This window comes from Amblyomma mixtum, chromosome 2 (genome assembly GCF_055824585.1).
Source record: "Amblyomma mixtum isolate Tamu chromosome 2, ASM5582458v1, whole genome shotgun sequence".
Lineage (NCBI taxonomy): Eukaryota > Metazoa > Arthropoda > Arachnida > Ixodida > Ixodidae > Amblyomma > Amblyomma mixtum.
In genome coordinates this window covers 82,078,959-82,098,641 of record NC_143013.1, presented here as the reverse complement: position 1 = coordinate 82,098,641, position 19,683 = coordinate 82,078,959, and the positions used below count along the sequence as shown (strand labels likewise).

The 19,683-nt window shown below is 49.1% G+C and overlaps 1 protein-coding gene across 2 annotated transcripts in view; it reads left to right on the top strand.

The window, feature by feature from the left end:
• Blimp-1 (PR domain zinc finger protein 1) overlaps window positions 1-10,494 on the top strand; it is a 159,645-nt gene extending 149,151 nt beyond the window's left edge. For both annotated transcript variants that reach the window (XM_089569161.1, XM_089569160.1), the window contains 3 exons: window positions 86-262; window positions 5,328-5,700; window positions 6,353-10,494. In XM_089569161.1, the coding sequence (XP_089425287.1) occupies window positions 95-262; window positions 5,328-5,700; window positions 6,353-8,343 (2,532 nt within the window). In that variant the 5' untranslated portion in view covers window positions 86-94 and the 3' untranslated portion in view covers window positions 8,344-10,494. The remainder of the gene's footprint in view (window positions 1-85; window positions 263-5,327; window positions 5,701-6,352) is intronic.
• The last annotated feature ends 9,189 nt before the right edge of the window (window positions 10,495-19,683 follow it).

Here is a 19,683-nt window from a genome sequence, read left to right as displayed (position 1 = left end):
CTCTCTTGATAGAGCCACGGCGTGTGTGGGGGCGTGCGGTCCTCGTCTCTCAACCTGTTGTTGGGCCTCGTGTGTGTGTCCGCAGGTGGTGCATATGATGGAAGATGGATCGCTGGACCTCAGCAGCCTGCGCGAGTCCGACTTCGAGCAGCTGGCCGTGTACCAGGTGCGGGACCAGCCCTGCGAGGAAGGCCTGTCCAACAGGGCGGAGGCCTCGCTGCCCAGGAACCTGCTGCTCAAGCCCTCCCAGACGCTCAGCGATGTGAGTGGCTCTCTCCTGCTCTCCTATTAGGGCGAAACGTCTTTAATGGCTCATACTGTCGTCTGTTAGCAGAGGGTGTCACACCTTTGGCAGCGTTGAACTGGTGTTAACTCAAGATTTAAAAGAAAAGATAGGAGAAAACGAATGGTTGTCTCAGATAGAGGAGGGGAAAATGAACCTAGAAGCCAAGTTTGATGACTGTTGATTAATTAGTTCATAAATTATAGGCATAATTGTCGAAACTGCGTCTAAATAGTGCGTACATCGATATAGCCACGGGAACGGTGTGACGTCACATCCACCGAAAGTCGTCACGGCATAGTGGATGGATGGAAACAACTTTATTACACACACACAAAAAAAAAATCTTCCAGGGTGGTCCCCTACTGGTCCAGGAGTCCACGGGCTTGTGCTTCACGTAAAGCCCGATCCATAACCTGTGGCGTGCCCAGATCCAGACTTTTCCACTACCTTTGGGAATGTCCTTCCCCAAAGGCAGTACCCCTCATCCCCAATCCCACTCATTCTTCCTGGGAGGCTGCTTTACGGACGGCATAGTGAATATTGTCACAGAATGGTCGGAAAAGCGTTTGATTTGTGTCAAATTAGGTGAAAAAATGTGTAATTAAGCACTTAAGATCCCCGAAAGATGTATAATTTAGGTATCGATATAGCCACGGGAATGGTGTTACGTCACATCCACCGGAAGTCGTCACGGCATGGTGTCCTCAGCTTTCGCCTCTCAACACTTTACTTGCCAAAGTGTCCTCTCAATTTTTATAGTATATGTGAAAGAATAACACTGTAATGGCTTTTATAGGCCCACATTAAAGCCATGGTGTTCGGCTTCTGAGCTTAAAGGGAAACAACGAGCTTAAGTTGAATTTGTGAAAGTTGCAGGTAAAGCATGCGAAGTATTTTTGGGCTAGGATTTGAAATATTGACGTAATTGCCGATTAAAATCGCGGCGCCCTTCAAACTTCTCCGCAGAGCACAACGCCAAGTGGGGGGGTCGCATGATGACGCAATCGAAGGCATCTGTACATTTCCAACGTACAATAAATGCCACCAAAGACAAATCCGGCCGAGTGTTGTTTGGCAGCGTCCAACGAGGCACGTCAAGGTGTGGCTGACGACAGCGGTAATTTGAAATAAAAAATTCCGTGACGTCACGCTGGACATCCCCGCGCTCATATGGTGCGTTGAGGAGAAACGCAAAATTCAATCGTTGATTACAACACTATTTTAAATGGCAGTGCAAAAACACTTGGCATGCTTTACCTACAACCTATATAGATTTTAATCCTTGAATATCGCGAAATTCTCAGAAAGTGGTGCAGTTGCCCTTTAAGGCCGAGGGTTAGATCCCGGCTTCGGCGGTGGCATTTCTATGCAGGCGAGATGCAAAACCGTCTGTGTATCGAGATTTCGGTGTAGGTCAGAGAACTTCGAGCTGGCCTTTATACATTTGAGAGGTTGCACTATAGGGTGCCTTGAAGCTCACAGGGTCGCCTTGGCTCGTTAACATTTATTTATTCAAATTCTCAGGAAGTCCATAGTCCTTTCCAATGCCTGAAAAATCTGATGCTTGTGACGTAACATTTACACGGCCCCCTAAATGAAATAAAATTACAAATCTATCAGGGACGGAATGATGCCAACCATGTGATAACTCGTCGGAAGAAAGCGCCAGGGAGAGATAACTATAAAATAGAAAAGAAAGCAGGAACTGTGAAGAGCATACAAAAGTCAGAACATTGCTTGGTGCAAAGTTCAGCGACTGTAAGTTAATGATCTGTCATGGGCACCAGTCACTGAACGGAGAAAACAACGGCGCACAATTCTAGGCGAGGTTGTTGCAGAAGGAGTGTGGTTTCAGGATCTCTAGCCATACCAGCAAACTGTATCCACCGTGATCAACAGCGTCAAAGTTATGACTTTTTGGGGCTGTGCTGTCATCAGCGCTTTGTTTCGTGATTAGCATTGTTAAATGAACGAATGTCATCCGGTTTCTTTGTCTTATCTTTTTGTTCACCTTCTGTTCTATCACTTATCTCCGCCGATCACTCAGTCAAGCTTAGATAAACTGACCCTTGCTACAAAAAGCCCCCCCCCCCCCCCCCCTCCCAACCGACTTCCAAGGCAGGGTAAATATACGACTAATTATATAACTCCCTCTGATCAGATACAGGTCAGGTAACGTTACGAAATATACGTTATTGAGAGTGTAACAAGGTCTTCTCCTCTTGTTAAGACCAAGCTCTCTACCCGAAATTTCAACTTTACAGACGTCCTTCGTAATCATCCACGGAGTCTTTGTTTTCTTGTTCCATTAGTGTAAGAAGAACATCTTCATATAGCACATTATGCTCAGACAAGATGAGCCGTCAGATAACTCAAACCTTTAGTTCCCGCCCTTGTCATTAGGACCACCCGACCAAAACTTTAATAGCGCTTTTCCCAGCGTAGTTGGCAGGGCGTCCCCTTCTACGTTTATAAGAGGAGTTATCCTCGGATTTGCCAAAACCTTTTTGCACCTCTTTGGCCGCGTATGACGGAGAAAGAGAAAGCCGCGGACATGTCGGTACATGAATTACGCGTCCAGCATGTAGTGGAACTGAACGGCGCAGAAATATAGAGCAGCCAAACGAGATACGAAAATAACGTACGATACCGGCCATGAACTCGCGCTAGTCTCACAAATGCGATACGCGCGAGAGCAAACAACTGGATGACGAGCTGGCAGAGGTGTGTTCTCTTTGCGTCCGTGGACTAAAATACACGGCATGTTTGTCTTCAGTGATAGAAAATAAACAGAACAGAAGAGCACACACAGCGTTGAGAGAAATCCAGACACATAGAGCACAGGGCGTGGCACACCCGAGCTTTGGGCCAGAGAGGGGAAAACCGGCCTGAAAGAAAAAAATAAAAGCATCAAAAAAGCTCCGTGCCGGCGGCTTGCAGGGCCGCTATAGCAGTGCCGGCGCTGATAGTGTTTGGAGTGACACAATTCCACGATAACCGCTGCCGGCGCGGAGTCAGTGACACGCTTATCGCTCTTCAAGGGCAGCGCCGTGAAACGACGCAAGGTTACGTCAACAAAGCGCGGCGACCGTGAACCCCGATTTCGGCCGCTGCCAGCTTTCCGTCCGGTTGCGACAGCGACGCCGGCGTCGTGTTTAAGCGTCTAACGACTTAGTGACACATAGTCGGAGCGAATGTCGGTCAGGCCGCGCGTTGAGGGGAAGCATGTGGTAGGCCTCGGATTGCCTGGGGAAATGCGCCGGCGTGGAACCAAGCTGGGCCGTCGTGTTTGGTGAGAGGAGCGCCGATCATCTCGCGATCAATTCACCGGCGGCCCTGACTTCGGAGAACGCATCGAAAGCTGTAGGCCTCCATCGCTGCTTCGCGGTTTCTTCTCGCAGTTTCCCTTTCCTTCTCTCTCTCTCTGTCCTTCTCTCTGTCCTTCTCTCTGTTCTTCCTTCTCTCTTCTTTCGCTTTATCTTTCGCTCTCTTTCCTCTCACATCTTTCGAGTCTCAAGACGCTGCTGGCAGAGTAGACTGATTTTTTTTTACCCGATTCACGTTTGATGACGATGGACATGCTGCTTGCTCGTTTGCTCGTCCTTTCCTCATTTCTAGAGAGAGGCTGCGCTCACAAAGTCGTGAAGATTACGCTCACAGAATAGTGAAGATTGCACCGTTGTGCCCTGTCCAACATTCGCCTCGAGCGAACAATACTGCAGCGGCACCCAATTTTCTCTTAGGCTCCTGCACTTTCTTTATTCCTCGCTTAAAATCTTAAGCCACCATCCCTAGTATGCGGCCTAATATTATTCCACTTCCTTGGTACCTGGTGCCTCAAGGAAAACCGTGAAGACTCAGCAGATGGAAAAGTTGGAACGTTGGGTGTCAGAGCTGCTATCGCATTTCTGCAGTGTGTCTCGTTGGCCTTACGCCCGTGTTTAAGCATATTTGCGTCGTCATGGATTGGTAAACAAACTTTCCTGGTAGCTTCAATCAACAGTGCACTGCGATGAATAGACTCAAGTCTGTACTAAACCTCACTGCTCGCTGCCTTCGGATATCGAATGCGCCCGCTTCGAAAGTCGGCTTCAGTAATGTCTTCAATGGGCCAATTCGCTTACGTCTGGCCCAGCTAAGAACCTCGGGCATGGCAAAAGGAGTAAGGTAATTTAATCAGGTTAGATAGGCTTGACGCCTGGTCCACGCTTCTCCCTGACAACGTCTTTTGATAAATTTGCAGAAGAATATACAAAAGAAACATTTGGTCACTAGGCATACGGAAAAATGTCGGCTCCGGTGTTGAAAGCCTTCCTGACACATTGAGCTCAGTGAATGTGCGCAGTCGCTAATAGCGATCTTTTCATCAGAGGCGAGCTGGCTTCTCGAAGGCAGTGACACGATTTATCTTAGTGGCAACACAGCCATAAGAATCAGGACTACTTGTAAAGAAGGCCTTGTTAAGATTTCATCATCATCATAATTTATTGGATCCTTAAGGACCCTTTACAGGGCATTGCATAAGGGGGGATGGCAACGTATATGGAACAATACACGGAAAACAAAGTAAAAGAGTCAAGTCGAAGGGGCACGCGGATCCTATATGCACCCTATGAAATTGCTTAGGCTTTTTGACTTCTGGGATTTTGAGTTCTGTGACTGTGCACGCGGGGTGTGTCTTCTGTGGCATGTGACTTCTGTTCGTGTGTATGACTTTATCCTTATCATTCTGCTCTGGAGTAGCATTCCAGGTGAATTACAAGGCTAACATATCGAGTTACCTATCTCCCTGCCTTTCCTCTTCTATATCCTCCTCCTATATGGAGTGCGTCATCCTCCCACTTCTTTTACTGTAGCAGTGGAAACAATGTCTTACGGATTGGTTGAAGGAAAACCCTATGAGCAAACCGCCCACTACATCCCGCCTCCCTGCTGATGTCCTTTTAACTACATGCTTGAACTTTTCCGTTATGGTCACCTCTACGACGCCCACCAGCACCGTCACGAGAGTAACTTGACTCCATGTTCATTCGCTTCGCAGGTTCTGGGCGTCTGGAGCACGGACTACATCCCGCGGGGCACACGGTTCGGCCCGTTGATGGGCGAGGTGTACCGCAAGGATGAGGTTCCGGCGAACGCGAACCGCAAGTACTTCTGGCGGGTGTACGACGGACCAGATTCGTTCCACTACGTGGACGGCTTCGACGTGTCCAAGGCCAACTGGATGCGCTATGTCAACCCCGCCTACTCGAGCGAGAACCAGAATCTGGTCGCCTGCCAGGTCAAGCAGGACATATACTTCTACACCATCAAGCCTATCTACCCCAACCAGGAGCTCCTGGTCTGGTACTGCCGGGAGTTTGCGGAACGACTCAGCTACCCCGTCACCGGAGAGCTCATGCTCCAGAGGATACGTGAGTTCTCTATCTCTACCTTCCTGCATGCGAAAACTTTATTTTCACCGAAGCTGTGCTTAGCAATCAGAGGAGGTCCAGCCCCATCCTTTATGCGGCAATCACTTTCAGCTAGCCCCACTCGTACGACATTATGCACTTAGATTTTAGCAAAGAAAGTATCTTTTACAAGTACAAAGCTTTTGGAACGCTCTTAAGACACTATACGAATTTGTGTGCTTAGTCAATGAATTGGGTAATTGGGGTTCTCTTGCGTTGCTAATGCGTAGGAGGTTCTAGACCACCTTATGACGGCCTGAAGACGTTCACAGAAACGCGTGAAGTGCCGTGGAGACTTTTTGACTTCCTCTAAGTGCAATGTGTTGCCATGCCTGCTTTACTGAGACGAGGCACAGACGAAAAGTAAAACAATTTTTCTTGAACACTATATTAAAGCACACACATTGGACGCCTCAGAGCGGGAGCAGCGTATTATTTGCCTTGCTTGCATCAGTCCCGTGGATGCAATTAAACCATGAATTTACTAAATAAAAGAATTGCATTAGAACGAGCCGTACCCTGAAAAGTGCACGTGTGTAGAGCCTAGTTTCGGAAGTGCGCCCTAAGGGCTGGAGCCCCGGTTAAGCCCGCCTCCTTCGCTTGTGTCGCGCAGGGGAGCAACTGCAGCCTGCGGACAAGGAGGACGCCTACTTCTCCCGGCCGCACCAGCTGACTCCGCCCGAGGGCAGCACTCGCAGCGACGAGGGCTACCACAGCAACGGCGGTCCCGAGGACGGCCTCACGCCTCCCGAGGACAGCAGTGACAGCGACAGCGACAACTATGTGCTCGACTTCAGCGTCAAGGCGAAGCGCAAGCAGCCGCCCACCGGCGGCGACAAGGCGGAGAAGCGAGACGAAAAGTGCGAGTCGGTCGCCGTCGTCGCTGCCGAGCAGCAGCCGGACAAGTCGCCGCAGAATGAGTTCCGGAAGGTCAAGATCAAGATGCCCAAGGCGTACCACTACCGCAGCGGGCCCAGCACGCCGCCGCCCGCTGTCACCACCAGCGACGAGAACCCGAGGCCCAACAGCTCCAGCTCGCCGGACGCCCCATCGCGGCGCGACGACGACAAGCGGCAGGGCGCGCTGCACGAGCCAGCGAGTCCCAAGTACGCCAGCGCGCCCCGGTTCACTGAGGACGTGCTGGAGCGCAGCGCGAGCTCGGCCTTCTCCACCTACGAGGGCATGGGCCAGAGGATCTCGCCGCAGAGCCCCAAGGGTCCTCCGGCTCCTGGCATTCTCGAGAACCTCCTTCTGCAGCGCTACCAGGAACGCGCTGCCGCTGCTGCCGGTCCCGAGGCGCCCGCGCTGCGACGCGAGTCGCTCAAGGAGCCCGTGCGGGTCATCGTGTCCAGTGAGGTGTCCCCGCCCGCCGCACCCGACACCTCGGGTGAGGGCCACCAGCCGCCGCCGCCGCCGATGGTCTACCCTCACAAGAAGAGCATCCGCTTCCACCCCAGCAGCGGCGGCAGCCCCGAGATGCACAGTCCCGACTCGACGGACAAGGCGCACCAGCAACCGGCCGTGTCGTCTGCCGTGAGCCCCGGTTACGGCGTGCCGGGTTCGGCGCCGGCGAACTACCTCTACATGAACGGCATCGCGCCCATGTTCTCGCCGGCGCACTTCAATATGTACGCGTACTCCGTGCCCGAGACTGTGCACTCGTCCCTTGCCTCCCCTTCGGCGGCCATGGCGCCCTACCCGAAGTTGCCCGAGTTCGGCGGACACCACAGCCCTCACCACGCGATGCTTCCGATGTCGGCGGAGAGCGGCAAGCTTCCGCCTTCCGGTGGCAACTCCCCGGGCGCCAACAGACCTTACTCCCCAGGCTCCAACCCGAGGGGCTACAGGTCCTTGCCGTACCCTCTGAAGAAGAAGGACGGCAAGATGCACTACGAGTGCAACATCTGCTACAAGACCTTCGGCCAGCTGTCCAACCTCAAGGTGCACCTGCGCACCCACTCGGGGGAGCGACCGTTCACGTGCTCCGTGTGCGGCAAGACGTTCACGCAGCTGGCCCACCTGCAGAAACACCACCTGGTGCACACGGGCGAGAAACCGCACCAGTGCGACGTCTGCAAGAAGCGCTTCAGCAGCACCAGCAACCTCAAGACGCACCTGCGACTCCACTCGGGACAGAAACCGTACGCGTGCGACCTCTGCCCAGCCAAGTTCACCCAGTTCGTGCACCTCAAGCTGCACAAGCGGCTGCACACGAACGAGAGGCCGTACACCTGCCAGACGTGCAAGAAGAAGTACATCAGCGCCTCCGGCCTGCGGACGCACTGGAAGACCACCTCGTGCCAGCCCAACATGGTCCTGGACATGGAGCTCGACAAGGGTCCCAACGGCTACGACTACGGTCCCATGGAGCTGTCCCCTCCGCCCCCCGGCATGGAGAGGCACCCCGCAGGCATGGGCCACCTCGGCCCGGCCAGTCCCGGCGACGAGTACCCCACGTTACACCACGCGCCCCCCAAGGAGAGCGACTACCCCTTCCACCGGCCAGACCCCAAGCCGGCGGTTGTCAGCAGTGGCGGCCCGGCGTCGCCCGACGACGACCTCTCCAAGAAGTGCCACCCGACGCCCGACAGGGACAAAGAGTGACTATGCGTGCGTGCGTGCGTGATCTTCACCGCGCAGTTCGTGGCGCGAACTCTGTACAAAGCTGAACACAAGTCATGGGCCCGGGTGGCCGCTCTCACATCACACGCACTGCGACGTCGGGCGCGTTCCCGCTCGGTATCGCTCTCTTTCCCTCACCGGTCTGTACAAGACCGTATTTATTGTATCGCGCGGCCGAGAGGCGGGGGGCTGCGGGACGGTCGGCTTCTTTCCATACACACATTCCAGGGGCGCGCGTCTCCTCTCCCCTTCCCAATGACCCCGGTCCTCTCTCTCCCTTTCACTGCCTTTCGTACAACATCCACACCCATCCGGATCATTCTCCTGGGCACCTGCGTGCACGCCCCTCGTGACACCTCGTGTCCAGCTTCATCGCAAAGTGCGGCTTGGTTCAAATCAAAAAGCGCTGTCCCTGCAGCGGTTCTAGAAGAGCCAATATCGTAGGAAATAGCGAACAGACAGACGAGGGTTTCTTCACAGGCCTTTAGGGACACGGCGGTGACACAAACGCACCTCCTCTCACTCCCGGTTCCCCGTCTCTTTGCCCTTCCCTTTCCTTTCCGAGTATCCCTCGAGGCTCACAGCCTGGGAAGTCGCTGGCTGCCGGTCAGTTGGCGCATGCGCACGAACATTCCGCTCTCTACCCATTTTGGAATTCCCACCGAGAAAAAAAATATATATGTAAACGTTGCTCTCTACCTGCGCTGTCAAGGGGGTGTTAAGTCTGTCCGCACGTTCATGGGTCATCGCGTTCCGCTTCGAGGAAAAAGCAGAATACAGGGCGCGAAAAATGAATCTTAATAGTCTTCTCGTGGAATGGTCACTTTCATTTTCGGAAGTTCCAACTGGCAAGGAGAAAAAAACAAACTAAAAGATAGTGTTGGACGTACAAGGATAAAAGTGTTAATTTACTAAAGAGGAATTAATAGAATGGTGACGCAGTTACTGGTGTTTACTGTAAATTAAATGTTTAGAATTAATTTCAAGTATTTTTTGTTTTGTCTCCTGCCAACTCATTGGCAATGAAAAAACTTCACTCACCAGTTTTTCACGAATGTGAGCGAACCAATTCTGCTCGAATGTGCATTCTGCCAGACTCCTGATCTCCCGTAAAAAATCATCAGTTTCAGCTTGAAGCACCGTACTTGCTTTGTCCAGATCAGAACCGCGAAAAAAAAAAATGTCGGATGAAAAAGCCACGCTGTTTACCTCCTATGATGGGTGGGCATTTTTCCGTACTTTCCTCGTTCGTGTCACACTGTGTTTTTTTTTAGTGATTTATTCAGCGCGTTATTGCATTTCACAGCCTGAGAGGGAGGAAGAAGACCCGCAAGATATTTATTGTCTCATGTCGCTTGTACATAAGCTAGCTGAACGAAGGCACACGGATGTCGCGTGTTGGGCAGGTGTAAATCTCGGTGCGGACAGACTCACAGACGCAATCAGGACCTGAGGAAACACATCGTGCACACACATCTCACAACTCTGCGCGTTTCCAAAATAAACAGACAAACAATTAAAGAACAACCCCATGTTTCTACCCCGTGTGTCCTTAGTCTCTCTCTGTCTTCTGGACACATTGGTTGATATATACTAGTAACCGTCGTACGTTGGAGATAAGATGGGTTATTTATCGTCTTCGAGAACGACAACTCGGTGGAACAAGTATACACTCTCTGTCTACGTCCTGCCCTTTCCCTTCCCCCTTTTAAGATCATAGATTATATAATATAAAATAATTTCTTATGCTATGTGTAACCGTGTTCGACACAAGTTCCGTTCACGCCACTACTGTGTCAAAATCGCTCTTATTCCTCTCTTCTCATAACATCGCAAGTGACAGATTGTGAAGCGCTCTGAAGCATTATGAAGCAACGATTTCAAATGATATCAGTAAAAAATTTGCGGAGAAAGCAGTCTTCGCTCCGTGCAAATGCTCGATTAGAAATAAACTATTGTCTAATTCAAAGTCGCGCAGTTTTTCAACACGCTCACCATGCCTCATAGTTTGCCTGGACATTACAAATCCGCTAATCACGCCAAGCTGCTTATAGCTTAAAATAGCTACATTTAAAAAAAATACACTGAATTAGCTAAAAACCGTCACTGGGATCGATCTCATGACAACGCTAACTGAAAGCGTTCGTCATCCTTTCAGTTAGTTTTTTTTTACGTTAAGAACTGCCCCAAGAATGAAGTGTCATTTGGTGGGCTTTTCCGATAAAATCGGCCTAAGTCCGTTGCCTCCAAGTAAACTGCTCGCATGGTAAGCTGCTGGTTCAGCACAATGCATCTGAACACGATTCGATACGATGGATATTAGAAATACGCCGGCAATGCCAACCGGTCGCGCGAACTAAGTTCTCGGCTACATACAGAAGCATCTTGCGTAGTTTGGCCTTCCCTATCGACATCGCTACCGAACTGTATCCGACTGGTAAGCACTTGCGCTCAGTCCCGAGCGTCACCTCACCTGTGTTCCACACAAGTATCTCGCAAAGCTTCGATGACACCTGCTTGGGAAGGTCAAAGCAAGCACCCAATTTCAGGGGTAAAGCTCACAGATCTCGTATGTACATTCCTGGGCTGTAGTTTTTCAAAACGTGCAATCGAAAATTCGTCACCGTCTTGTATACCTTCTGTGGTTCTTTCTTGTTATTGTCTTGTCTTTTGTTAATACACAGTAAAAAGACGGGAAAAAACTTCGAATCTTTCAATCAGATGGAAACCGTATAATATACGTGTCCTTGTTCTGACGCGACCCTTCCTACCAAGAGCCTGTTAGCCTTTTCCCCTCTGGCGTTTACTCTAACAGGAAACACGTCCTTGATGATCACCAAGTAATGAGTTGCCAAACCGCTCGGTAAAATGGACGCATTAGAGCCACTATAAGTGGAAGACCACTGAAAATTGCTGCCCAGGCTTCAGCATCAATGCTCTACCTCTTTAACCAGATAAAACTTGCGTACAACAATAGGTTTAACATGGATGCAGATTTACGTGCCTAGCTGTGATTCCTGCTGGAATAAACGTCACTGGGGCGCCCGACGACTATACATCTCCAACAGAACCACACACGGTAGCAATTTGTTTATGCAGTAGACGTCACGTGTTCATGGTATTCTTGTGGACATGGATGCGAGGGGGGCTTGGTTAAGTCGTCAAAACGTCACCTGTCATTGAACAAACGCAGCCGAATATCGTAGACTTATGTCATATTTCAGCAGATAAAGTCCCGTATAAGCTTACTTAATGCCTGCCAAGCGCTTTGGTGTTGCTATGCGCATTTCAAGCGATGCAAGCTGCTCCCTGTGCTGTTATTACTTCTTACAGCACTAAATAAGATTTGAATTTGTTTCCGACTGCTGGAACTACTTTATCGTTGACTTTCTAACGCAGGCTGACCTCTGTTATTTACAAACAAAATTTTCGAACATTGACATTTCTTTTACCTATAACTGTCAAAAATTTCGCAGTTGTGGCCTGAAAATGAAGATTCTTATCACAAAATTCGTGAATGTCGCATTCCGCTATCAGCTTCGTCCGGATCTATGAAACTCTGAGCAAAGAAAAGCACTTCTTTAAAGCGTAGTGAGATTTCGGTGCTCTGGTAACTACAGGAAGACGGTAACACACTTACTGGGTTGTTGTGATGACTCCCAAGCCCACCCGATCTGCATCCGTGGCAACGTTCCCCCCAGATGTCGTCAACAACCTGTGCTCTCATTGGTTTTAAGTGTTGTATCACATTTAGCAAAACGTCTGACTGTTAATCGTCGTTAGTTGGCTTTAATGCTGACGCTGTAGCCTGTTCCTGTTCGCAATGTTTGCTGACGTCTTTATTCGCTAAAGGGCTCAAATGATTTTGGAAATAAAATGAGAATATGGCATGCGTTACTTACTTACCCTGCTTTTCCACTAATTGCAGATCCGAAATGAACAAACTCGCATTCTCCTTCCATCTCTTTGTTCTCAGTTTTCTTTCCTTTTGTGATACCTTGCCCTCCATTACATTAAGACATCGGTTCTTCACGCCGAAACTTGGCGACGTGTTCTATTTTCTCGAAGTGTTCGCCACACGTGTCGAATGTGGAATCATAAGAAAAATAAATGTTTCGTGTCACACAAACCACCATCACTGGCTCAAGCGTGAAGTTTATGCGTGACGCTCGCACCAGGCGTCACCAGACGCTTACGCGAATCTTTGTAACGTAAAAAAACACCTCGTTTTCCCACAGTAAGCACTTTCTAAACAAGAATTTCTTATATGGGAGTAAAAACGAAGTAAGCTCTCCTCTAGCGCACACTCTTTCATAAAAGGGGGCGCGCTAGAAAATGAAGGGCGCTAGAGGACAGTTTACTTCCTTTTTACTCCTTTGTGTTGAGATTTAGCCTAAAGGATGCGGCGTCGACTGCGCACGCGCAGTGGCAGTGGCGCCACCTAGCTCCGCGTGCGCAGCCGGCGCCCGGTATTCGTTATACGACTCAGTCATACTCGCGAACAACTTTCTGTGACAGTGCAGCCATGGCTAGTGACCACATGCAACTGCTCCAAGGAGACCTGCTTCTAAATGAGCATTATTGCCGGTTTTTTTCCTTTCCTCTAGCGACTGAAGACAAAAGTGATTGTTTGTTTGTTTATTGGGGTTTAACGTCCCAAAGCAACTCAGGCTATGAGGGTCGCCGTAGTGAAGGGCTCCGGAAATTTCGACCACATGGGGTTCTTTAGCGTGCACTGACACCGCACAGCACACGGGCCTCTAGAATTTCGCTTCCATTGAAATTCGGCCTCCGAGTTGCTTTGGTACGTTAAACCTCAATAAACCGAACCAAACCTACTTATCCTAGAATACGGTAAGTTAACTCAGTGAACATAAAAGTTTTTTTTTTATCAAGACAATAACCATATTGCACGCACAAGAGAGCGCACATGTGCTGTTGGCACGCGCTTGCCCGCTCAAAAAAGCCGACTTGATAATACAAGAATTTTTTTTTTACTTGGCCTTTATTTGAATATGCTTCCTTCTTTCGAGATGTCCGAACTTTGCGCGAACTGTAATCGAATACTGCCAGGCAAACAACGCTCACTAGCATTGCGGCGCGATCATCTTCGCTGAGGTCGAGCGAGGAGTTTTCTAGTCTTCTACAGCAAATAAAACAAGCTTAAAACTTTTTCTGGGGCGTTTCATTCGATTTAGGATGTGTGTTTTCATGTGTAACGAGTATTTATTGCGCAAAGTGCTGCACGCGCTACCGGCACCAGCGCTTGCACGAGCAGCAATGAGCAGGCGCTCCGAACCTGTCCGGACTCCTGTCTCAAACGTTGGTTCGGTTTGGTTTATGGGGTTTAACGTCCCAAAGTGACTAAGGCTATGAGAGACGCCGTAGTGGAGGGCTCCGGAAATTCGTGCGTCACTTCCGGCGGGCGGCAATGGCGCCCGTTTTTCCAGTTTCGGTATTTGAAAACTCTGATTTTTGCGTGCCGTTGGAACCTTAACTACTTGAAACTGGAATACAATGTTTTTTGGGTAGCATAATACGGGGGTGTACTATGAAAAAACAACCTGTTTACGGTTTGCAAAATTTCGGTCAAGTAGGCCTTTAATGGTATTGGAATTACCTGCTGAGCTAACTAGGTAACTACAGCCGTTCTTCTAGTGCTGCTGAGATTGAGGTAGCAAGTTGTATTTCCAGCCGCGTCGGCCACATATCTAGTAGCGTGCATCTTTATCGTGGGGACTTCGAAAAATTTTCTCGTCTCTACCGCTGGCTCGTTTGCGGTAATACTGAGCACAGAGCTTGCGTATTGTGCTAACTTTTGTCTGGTAGCAAGTTCTACAGCGATACTGACTTGATTCAGCCGCGTATGATGCAACTTTCTAATCGTCTGCGGCGAGATCGACGAACTGAAAGCCATCAGCACAGGATTGCCGCAAAGGGTGGCAGTGGCGCCATCAGAGGACCTGCACAGCATGCAATGCTGACCTCGGCGCCCTTCTCGTCGTGGCGCTTTCCTATGCTAACGACAGATGACGCCGCTAACGTCCTTCGGTGAAAACCCAGAGTTGGCGGCTTTCGATTCGTCGATTTTGAAGCGGACGATAATGGGTTTGCATCATGCTCGGCTGAATCAGGAAAGTACTGTTGACAAACTTACCACGAGAGAAAAGTCACCACAATACCCAAGTTCTGTGCGCAGTTTCAGCGTAAACGAGCCATCGGTTGAGGCGAGAAAATTTTTAAAAGGCTTCACGATTAGGATGCACAGTACTGTATACATGGGGGAAGTATACTGGCGGACACGCACATGTGCTATGCAATATTAGTACATGCTCACGGGTGGTCAAAATTTGTAGCCCTCCACCGTGCCGTTTTGGTTAATTTGTCCTTCACTGCAGACAGACGCGTCCTTGACAAACGTAACCGCTAACGCTTTAGAAACGAGATGCATTGCCATTAGTAGAAAACACGGATATCTGCTCTCGTTCTTGAACTGAGTTCTAGCGTAAGCCAACGCTTCGAATTTCCGGCATCAAGAGGTTAGCAACATTTTAGAAAAATTGTATCAGAAATTTTGAGAAATGTTTCGCAGCACCCTATACAGAACAGAGTTGAACAATTTTCTAAAGCAGGTGTCTACCGAGATATGTGAGACAGATACTGCGTCATTTCCTATCGCCAAACCAAAACCATGTCATTCGTCTATAATAAATTCTCACAATATAGCACCAGTTTTCCCGACTACATTCGCACCAAAATCGTGACCGCGACCATTGTCGCACAGCATTCCGGGCGGTGTCATACGTTGCATATAGCTCACATGCGGTAGTCAAGTTGTAGGCTAGCTTGCGACAGGGATTCGAACCGACGACATTTGCACGTTCAGTTGTATGTCTTGTAACACTCTTTACAACACCTCTTAAAGTGCCACCGCAGTGACTCAGCACTTATGGCGCTCGGCTGCTGACCCGAAGACTCCGTCTTCGATACCGGCTGCGGCGGTCGAATTTCAATGGAGGCGAAATCCCCTGTACTGTGCGGTGTCAGTGCACGTTAAAGAACCCCAGGTGGTCGAAATTTCCGGAGCCCTTCACTGCGGCGTCTCTCATAGCCTGAGTCACTTTGGGACATAGGCCATAAACCAAGAAGGTGTGGCTGAGGTGTTCAACGAAATGTGACAGTTATTGCGCCATTTCTTTCCACCATACAGCAATTTCCATATTAAAATGGCGACACAACCGTTCGCCGCACAACGCTGTGTGTGGTGCCCGATCGTGGGTAGCATATACGATTTCTCAGGGTGAAAGCTAGCTCGCGACAGGTATTGGAACCAAACCTAGTATCCGTGTGTTTCAGTCGGGCCTTTATACGTAAGCGGTGCTATGTGCCCTATGGTTTTGAAGCGAAAGCTTCATTACGCTAAAGCCAGTTCGCCATGGCCTCAGGTTTGAACTTCAAATGACCTTCATAACCAAAGCCCATACAAAGTTGCCAACAGATCAAGAAAGGCGCATAACGGGCCCCCTGGGACAGTGGACACTTTGGTTGAGCTTTATGCTAAGAAACCGATGGAGCGCGGCAGCTGCGAAATTTAAGGAAAGGCGCATAACTGCCTCCCCCCCCCCCCCCCCCCTCTTTCTCCGCGGGGCAGTGAACGCCTGAATCGCGCCTATAGGTACGTGGGGTGATGAGAGAGATGTGCACTGCATGCGTTAACGCTGATAACATTGTGGCAGACACGCTACCCTGCAGCAATAGGCCGCAGCGTTCATTGGGCGAGCAAGCTCTCATGATCAACCATTGGCAGGTGGCATGGTGGGTGCGCTGCCTATGCAGTGTCCGGAATGCACTCAACGTTACAGACGCCAAGCCGCGTATGGTTGAACGTTACGCCATAGCTTTCACTCTTGAGCAGGTTCAGCAGTAGTTGTACCTCAGATAATTTTTTTCAACTTTTCTTCCGGCGACCGAAGACAAAAGTTTGTATTCAGGAACAATACGCGTGTTTCACGGCATATAGAGGTTGGCACCAGCCGTGTAATATGGCGGACAACTGGAAGATCGCGGACGTACACGCGGACGCCGCACAGCTTCAATGCATTGGTTTTTAGTGGCTTTTCCGCCCTATTTTCAATTGCATATGTGTTTCGTCTTTTAGAGCATTCAATTGAATAGTCGGCTTACTCAAGGTCGCGTTAGTATGACCAGTAGGGGGTACCATTGGTGAAAAATTATGAACCAATTGGCTTAGAATGTTTGGAGTGATATGAAACGATTCAGCGCGTTGCGGAGCATGCGATTTCTATCGAATCAAAGCGTTGCTCATCATGGGAACTCGCACCGACGACCTTTGTTTCCCCAAACTGTGACTTCTTGAATCTTCAAACGTCCATTACGGCCAAATTGACGTAAGGTAATCGAAGTGGTGTCAAACGATTTTTCTTCTTGCGCTGTATACGTTGGCATCAAGAAAGTAGATATTCGGTTATAACAAAAAATTTGTACCGAATACTTATTCGATATTTCTAATGCTTGATACTCATACGCTGCCTCAGTGTTTTTCTCTCTCATTTTTTCTCTCTGAGACCCATCGAAGACACTTATAATAACAGGTATTGCGCTTCTCGTTGAAAGCGAAGATGCTTGAAGAAAGTATAATGCGATTTCCAAAGCCGGATATTCACCTTATCCCAGAATCCGGTAAGTTACCTCAGCCAACACACTGAAAGTCGAGCAAGTGAAGGGGTCTATTGGAACTATCCGCGGATCTAACCAGGTGGTTTCAACCGTTCTTCGGGAGCTGCTGAGATTAGGGTAGCTGGTTTTATTTCCACTCGCGTCAACCGCCTATACATGCATGGGACCAGTACTGTCCATGTGTCACAGAATATAATCGTGTAATTAGCTGTCGCTCAGGCAGATACCAACAGCAGTAGGACTCTACTACAGGCCCTTTACCCCAATGGTCCCTCTAAAATAAGGAAATAGCAACTAAAACACTGATAGCGTTCGTGCTTACTTTAAATTATCATCATAGACAGAAACGCACGTAGAAGACAACAACAAACGACACACCAGCGCAGAAACCTCCTTATAAATACCGGTTTCCAGTCCGTACCCTAAGTGATCAACCGCCCTCGGATGTCTTAACAAGTAACAAACAATGCGCGTCAGGCAACCGTAGTACTGTGCGGTAGATGGAAAATGTGGACGGGGGTTTGGTTTATTGGGGCTGAACGTCCCAAAGCGACAGAGGCTATGAGGGACGCCGTAGTGAAGGGCTCCTAACCTGAGGTTCTTTAACGTCTACTCTCATCGCACAGTACACGGGCCTCTGGAATTTCCCCTCCATAGAAATTGCGTCAGCCCCTCCATCGAGGGCTGATGCAACCCTCAGCATCAGCCCATGAGTCCACGCGCGCCGACGGATGGCGCCTGGTGTCGAGAGCAGGAGCGCGCCCGCAGCCTGCGTGCGAGGGTAAAAAAAATCTGGTCTATAGCAATGATTTTAGATTACTGGACATAATTTTGCATTGGGCAAATGATTTTGTGGCTCCCGATGCATTAAGAAAATCGCATTTAATTGTTTATACGACTCCTTCTTGGTGTGTTGTTTATTGGGCAGCAAAAGCATTTATTTGCCGAGAAAATTTTTAAATTTTTTTTCCCGCCATCCGACTCAAAACCGTGACGTCAATACCGAAAATGGCCCCGTGATCCCCATCTTGCGCTGCATGGCGATGCAGCTTAGCGTCTGGGATCTACGCTTAAAATACTGTGTCCATGTACGCAGTTAAGTTGTGAAATCGGCTGGTGATATCGACACCTGTGTATCATTTCTTGACTTTTTCCAGCATATCACAGCTCCATTTTTTATTTAACCATTACCTTGTTACCTTTCTCGCATGAGTGCGGTAATCAATCGATACAGGCCAAGTTCAACCTGTCTTCGGTGTTCTTTTAAGCTTTCTTTACTGGTTGTGTTGGACTGCAGCTGGAATTTGCTTTTGCCACGTGGAGCCAGTTAGCAGGCGTGGGATGACAAAATATTGAGGGAACACAAAAACGTTTGGTGAGGTTAATATTGTGACGGAGTTGATGACGATGAAGCGGGCAGCGGCGCGGGCAGGAGCGCTCGTGCTAGTCCCGCAGCCATTAAATAATATCATCGCCATCTCTCATCACGGCTAGTTCATCGGCTTGCCTTCATGTAACAATTTATAACCGAGAAGAACCATTTTAAGCAACCAGGCAACAGGGTTAGCTTCTCAGCGGTCTAATGGAATTTGCACTGCACCTCAAAAGACCGAAAGATCTCAAGGAATGAGGTCAAGGGTTCTCCTTACTTCACACGGATTTAAAGCTCAACTGGTGTCATACGTGCTCCCCTGCACGGCTAAGAAGCAAACCGCGTTGTGTGGTTGCTCTTGGCAAAGACGCTACAGCCTTTGTCAAAAGTTTATAGCACAAGGGGTTCTCTCCCAACTCGGGTATCGGGACTCTTCCAGCACCCTTGGAAGTCCTAATTTCAGGAGGGGTGAGGACGCGAGTTTCTCCTGCCTTCAAGTGATTTGTAACGCTGTCGATATGTAACGAGGCACACGGAAAGGCACAAAGAAGCAAACTCCTTGGGCTCTGAACTTTTGACAAAGCGTGTACGTGACCTTTCGATACTGTGCACTTGCCCCAATTATTGTGACGTCATCGACCAGAGCGGTTGTTCAAAGGAATGACCAGTGCTTGCCGTCGACGCCGACGTCATCAGGAATGTGGTTGTGCAGCTTGGCCTATTGACGGTGACATCATGGTGTACTTCAGCGCTGACACCTACTGAGACCAAAACTATCTGCACAAAATCGTTCCTAATTAATTATTAATTCTGAGAACAGATGTTTCGAGCTCACTTCTATGATCACTAAGCCCGTACTCCTCTTTCGAGCAAAAAAAAAAAAAAAAAACAATGAACACACAACAACATTGTGCCTGTACCAATTTAAAAATTAAGATTTCCTTTAGCCCTTTCCACCTGTTTCTATCAATCGTCACCATCTTGGCCCGCCTAAAGCGGGTAGTAGAAGAGTATATGAACGCATTGTTGCAAGATGGACTTTGATATCAATGTTAGTATCAAACATACGACACTTGTAACGCTTGCTTCTGGTTTCTGTGCGGGAATAGGGGAAAGGAAGGTTACATCGGCGCTCTACGGCATCAATTAGCCATATAATGCATTCCTACTATTTTCTTTAATCGACGAACAATTTTCAGATCAGGGATTTTCTTCATCGAAGTTCTTCCTAAGCAAAATGGAACTTTGCGTTT